The sequence below is a fragment of the Amblyomma mixtum genome, chromosome 2 (assembly GCF_055824585.1).
Source record: "Amblyomma mixtum isolate Tamu chromosome 2, ASM5582458v1, whole genome shotgun sequence".
NCBI classification, from domain to species: domain Eukaryota; kingdom Metazoa; phylum Arthropoda; class Arachnida; order Ixodida; family Ixodidae; genus Amblyomma; species Amblyomma mixtum.
The window spans coordinates 189,138,603-189,144,707 of NC_143013.1; the positions used below are offsets into that span (position 1 = coordinate 189,138,603).

The following is a 6,105-nucleotide window of genomic DNA, read 5'->3' on the forward strand; positions in this document are numbered from 1 at the left end:
AATAGTGAAGGGCTCCGCGAAATTCTGGCCAACTGGGGTCCTTAACATGCACACACATCGCACAGTACACGGGCTTCTAGAATTCACCTCCATCAAAATTCTACGGCCGCAGCAGGGGTCGAACCCTCGTCTTTCGGGTCAGCAGCCGAGTGTATATGTGTTTATGTGTATGTGTGTGGGTGGGTGTATCTGTTTGTGGGTGTGTATGTGTTTGGAGTGGCGTAATAACTCGTGCACTGTAACATAGATAGTGATTGATAATTGGTAATCGACTATTGTTATTGTAATCGACGAATGTACTCGCTAATGTGACTGTGTATTGTAATCGCTCAGAAATGACACACACAAGGCAAAAAGAAGAAAAGCAGGAAAAGACCTACCGAGAATATCATGGAGCTGGGATTTTAATACATATGACCTGAAAAGATAATAGCGAACAAATGTAGACACACCCTATGCATAGGCAATCCTAACTATTGTACTATTGTGATTGTACCTCAACCCTTTGGTATTTCAATCAGTAACTTTAGCTCGGCCGCCTCTAATGCTTGCGTTGTCATCCTCCCTCATTTACGGCACATTAAGCAGCATCGATGCGAGATGTTTGTCGAGGTCCTTCAGAACGCTTCTCGCTGATTGCTCTCGCACGTATGCACCATCTGCCTCTGTAAAGAAAGAATACAACTTATAAAACTCCAGTCATGTTATCGTGAGGGACAAGAAATATCGGTTTATAACTAAAAGAAAATTATGCGATATTTTCTCCCTCTGACGCAATGAGACCCAGTCTATGCTTTAGAATCTGCAAATGGCTGGTTAAATAAAGATACAGAACTTCTCGAAACTTGCGTTTTACGCCGAGCATATAACCGAGGCGCAGCCAGTAGTTAGACAACAGACCGATATAAAATGCGGACTCACATCTTAGCAGCACGAGGTCGCCGTCATAAAATCGTTCAGAACTTTTTGCTGGGGCTAGTTGGTTCATATGGACATAAGTAAAACAGCGCGAAAGAATAAGCCCGAAAGCGAAACGAAGAACGGACAGGAAAGAACGCTTCACCGCGGCCCGCGGCCTTCAGCGCTCAAGCGTCAGTAAATGTTATTATTCACCACTCACATCTTTCGGAGCGAATACCTTCATCACTGAGTCAGGAACGATAGTGTTGCACCATCCTTGCACTCGACGTACGCGTAGAATGGCGTTGTCACCTTCGATCATGGATTTATTAAGGAAACACTGGGAAATGCGCAAAACACTGCATGACACAAAGTAAACGAGGACGAGCGAGTGTCACCGCGTGTTTTCGCGGCTCCTTTCGTCGCCTCACCCTCGACTGAACCGCAGGAGAGAAGAAAAACCTGCCATGAGGCAACGCGGGTAAGACGGAAGAGTAATTCTGCATGACGTCAGCGCTAAGTGACCGGACAAAGTGAACAAGTAGTAGAATCGAAGCTTCGTCGCCACTTCATGGAAGCGTCCCGTGGTAGGGTGGGCGGGAAGGAGGCTTAAATTGATCAGTAGTGGGTCCTAGAGGGAGCACCTCGTAGCCATTTCGGAGAAGGGGAGCTTGGAGGGACAGGAGAGAGACATGGAGGAGCCCTCCGGGAAAAACAAAGACCGACAGAAAAACCGGGCATAAGCACGTTTGTTTATTGCGAAAGCACCCAGGAAAAACAGGGGAAGCGGTGTTGAGCTGAAATTTTTATTTTATTTATTTGAAATACTGCGGACCATGCATGGTCCTAGCAGGAGGGGCACAGTAAAACATTTCTCAATACAAGAAATGACAAGCATACGCATAGAGAAAAAAATAATAATAATAAGTCAGACAATCAATCAGAATTGAATATACAAACAGTCAAAAACAAACAAAACTCACGAAATAAAGAGATGACGTTCCAACTCTGCTACAAAATTGCTGGACAGAAAAATATGAGAAGGTAATGCATTCCATTCGGATACAGTTCTAGGGAAGTAACTATTTTTAAATGTGTTTGTGCGGGCGAAAATTGGTGCCAGTGAGTGTTCCTGCGTATATCTGGTTCTTCTCGTACAATGAGCTTTGACGCAATTAGGCAACTTCATTTTTATTTTTTCTTGCAGGCAGTGATGAAGCAAGATGAGGCGACTAACCTTCCTTCGGGATTCTAGGGTGTGAATGTTGTGTTGCTTCATAAGCGTAGATGGTGAATCGTGTCTTCTATATTTTCCAAATACAAATCGCACAGCTTTTCTTTGCACACGCTCGAGTTGTATGATATCTTTTTTATTATGCGGGTCCCATACAACCGCCGCACACTCAAGTTTAGCTCTTACGCAGTTGTTATAGGCAAGACGCTTAGTACTGGCCGGAGCATTCCTAAGTTTTCGCTTAAGAAACTACAGCTTGCGAAGTGCAGCAGCAGAAGTTTCTGATATGTGTTTTGACCAAGTTAATTTATTTGTAAATGTAACCCCTAAGTATTTATATGAGTCCACCTCTAAGATATTGTTACGCCCAGTGGTTTATTAAGACTGGGACGGAGGAACGAAAAACCAGCTGGGTCCGCTTGCCGAGCACGAGACGCCACCAACTTTGTTCTCCTCATCTTCGGCTTATCCAGCAGCGCCGACCACGCAGAATGGGTATTGCCTTTCCATGGGCGTCACACTTCCCCCTACGCAGCCGAAGCCCGCTGGGCGAGTTAAGCAGCGCCGCGCGAATGGTAGGGCTTCAGCCGGGCAACGTGAGTGACCTCGGTTCGCGCTGAACGACGGCCGCTTGCCGTGAGACGAGCTATGCGGTAATTGAGTTCGCTAATTTGGTCAATAATGACGTAGGGTCCATCGTAGTGGCACAGCAGCTTCTGAGACAATCCTCGCTTTCTGATAGGCCGCCACAACAAGACTAAATCACCGGCACTGTAAGTAACGCGACGGCGGTGGGCATCGTAGCGCGCTTTTGACCGATCTTGGGAGGCGAGAACACGAAGGCGAGCAAGGCGCCGGGCTTCTTCTGCGAGACAGAGTGTCTCAGCGATAGAGGGATCTTCATGGAGCTCGTCAGAAAATGGTAGTATGGTGTCCAGGGTGTAGCGTGGGGGGCGTGCATACAGTAAAAAGAAGGGGCTGTAGCCAGTAGTCTCATGGCGCGCGGTATTGAACGCATACGTGATGAACGGCAGGACGCTATCCCAGTTCTTGTGCCTTGAATCAACATACATTGACAGCATGTTAGTGAGCGTGCGGTTCGTGCGCTCAGTGAGCCCATTCGTCTGGGGATGGTAAGGCGAGGAATGGCGAAAATGTGATTCGCAGGAACGGAGAAGCTGCTCCACGACGTCAGCGGTGAACTGCCGACCACGGTCACTAATGATAACTTTTGGAGGTCCATGACGGAGAACTATGAATCGGAGCAGAAAAGAGGACACATGATACGCTGTAGCCGAGGGTAGAGCTGCCGTTTCACAATACCGGGTAAGGTAATCGACGCAAACCACTATCCAGCGGTTCCCATGATAGGACTTTGGAAACGGGCCCAGCAGATCTATGCCCACTTGCTCAAACGGTGCTGCAGACGGTGTCACAGGGTGAAGCTGACCAGATGCAAGGCTAGTAGGTCGCTTGTATCGTTGACACTGAGTGCAGCTGGCGACGTACCGCTCAGTCGTGGCCCGCATTTTCGGCCAATAGAAGCGCGCCTGGGTACGATGCAGCGTCCGTGCCGAACCAAGATGTCCAGATGTAGGGTCATCGTGCATGGCCTGCAAGACAGAGGAGTACAGGCTCTTCGGAACTACCAGCAGAAAGCGCTGGCCCGTAGGAGAATAGTTTTTTCTTCCACAAAAGACCATCTCGGACACAAAAGTGGCTGACGTTGGAAGGGTCTTCAGCCTCCGCAAGGAGAGACTGTAGGGTTAAGTCTTCCTGCTGTTCCGCTTTGAACGTTGCGATATCAGGAAAAACAGGTGACACTGACGCGACGCAGTGGTCCAACGTATCGATGTTAGACTCCGACTCAGGAAAGGGCAGCCTCGAAAGACAGTCCGCGTCAGCGTGACGACGACCACTCTTGCAGACGACTGTATAGTCGAACTCTTGTAGCCGGAGAGCCCACCGTGCAAGGCGTCCACAGGGGTCGCGAAGGTTAACGAGCCAGCAGAGGGCATGATGGTCGGTGACGATGGTGAACGGTCTTCCGTACAGATAGGAACGGAAACGCTGCGTGGCGAAGACGACGGCTAAGCATTCTTGCTCAGTGACTGTATAACTCAGTGACTGTATACAGTGACTGTATGGGCGTCAGTAGTGTGACGCCCATGAAAAGGCAATACCCATTCTGCGTGGTCGGCGCTGCTGGATAAGCCGAAGATGAGGAGAACAAAGTTGGTGGCGTCTCGTGCTCGGCAAGCGGACCCAGCTGGTTTTTCGTTCCTCCGTCCCAGTCTTAATAAACCACTGGGCGTAACATCTTGGTGGAAGGTGCCGGGTAATCAGGTTCCTCCGAAGACGGATCCCCAGATTCACATTCGCCGCAGTCGTCGCATTGTTGGTCTGCCGCCTTCTGTGCCAATGATGTCCCTGGACGGCGACGCTTCGAGGTCTGTGCCCAGCAGTTCGTGGCAGCATTACCGGGAGCCACGGTCATTCGCGGGTTCATCTAGCGACGACGTCGAAGAATGGCTCACCCACTACCTACGGGTGAGTCGCTACAACATGTGGAACTCCTCCGCCCGGCTCGCGAACGTCGTGTTTTCACTAACCGACACAGCCCTAACATGGTTTGACAACCACGAGGATTCCCTCACGACTTGGGACCGCTTTGTAGAGGAGCTGAAGAAGTGTTTCGGTGATTCAGTCGTAAAGAAGGAGCGGGCTGAACAAACACTTGCGCAAAGGGCTCAGCTCCCCGGTGAAACATGCACAAAGTATATTGAGGAAATCGTGAAGCTATGCAAGGTCGTCTCTCCTGCCATGACAGAGGAAGACAAAGTTGGCCATTTGCTCAAAGGATTCGCCGAAGACGTCTACAATTTTTTGATCGGAAAAGAAAGCCTTGAGTCCGTGTCTGATGTCATCAAGCACTGCCGGACGTTCGAGACGTTGAAAATGCGTCGCATCACACCGAAATTTGGACGTTTGGCCGGGGTGACGACGGTGGCAGCTGTAGACACACCATCGTCATGCGATCTGGCTTCCACAATCCGCCAGATCGTTCGCGAAGAGTTAACCAGGTCACTGGAACTCACTCGAAATTCATCAAAGCTCCCTCCTGTGTATCTCACGCGTCCTACTCCGCCATCCGACGTTAACACAGCGGACTTTGAGGATCACCGGGTACCCCGAGGGCTGCGGCCGAACAACACACCGCGATTGCCCCCGGAGCAACGGTCCGGCTTTTACCAGCCTGTGCAGGCCACATACGACGACAACTTTCGGCCCAGTCCTTCGTATGGTGACTACTTGCCGGCGCAGCCTGCTCCCGTTCCCTCTCTTGTGTGTTACCGCTGTGGTCAACCCGGACACATCTCCCGATTTTGTCCCCGCCGACAACCATCCCGTTACGGCTCCTCGACCTATCCTCGGCGTCCGGATTACCAACGCGGTCCTTCTCGATACCCGTCCTGCCCGCCTGATTCCGGCAATTCATGGCCTGCACAAATGCGGAATAATTCGCCGGCATCTGATAGAAGTGTGACGCCGCCTCCAGCCTTCCGTACACGTCGATCTCCATCACCCCGACGCCGCTCCTCCTCGCCTCCGCCGGAAAGCTAGCCGCCGCGACCGATGGGGGTGAGGTCGCTGGAAGTCTGCCGTCGGAAGTGATATCCCTGCCTGTAGTTATGTTAAAGAACAAAGTACATGTGCTAGTGGATGGTGTACCTGTGATGGCTTTAGTGGATACCGGTGCTACTGTTTCGGTTATGAGTGCTGCGTTTAAGTGCCTCCTAGGAAGAAAAGTTTTGTTTCGATGGGACAAAAATGTCCAGTTTTGTGGCGTGAGTGGTGAACCGTTGCCAGCAGTTGGAGTGTGTAGTGTTAAGGTTTCTTTGGGTGGTGAAGTCTTCAGCACGGAAATGGTGGTGCTCAGCCGGTCGACGCACGACGTTATTCTTGGCCTA

General features: G+C 50.5%; 1 protein-coding gene across 1 annotated transcript; it reads left to right on the plus strand.

Moving 5' to 3' along the window:
* Positions 1 to 4,555: 4,555 nt before the first annotated feature.
* On the plus strand, positions 4,556 to 5,758 carry LOC149361852 (uncharacterized). Its single transcript, XM_089569601.1, has one exon. It carries the CDS (start codon positions 4,556 to 4,558, stop codon positions 5,756 to 5,758), a length of 1,203 nt encoding a protein of 400 aa, XP_089425727.1.
* The last annotated feature ends 347 nt before the right edge of the window (positions 5,759 to 6,105 follow it).

Bases quoted from the DNA above. Each gene is read 5' to 3' on its own strand.
- LOC149361852 (XM_089569601.1), top strand. From the start codon at position 4,556: ATGATGTCCCTGGACGGCGACGCTTCGAGGTCTGTGCCCAGCAGTTCG.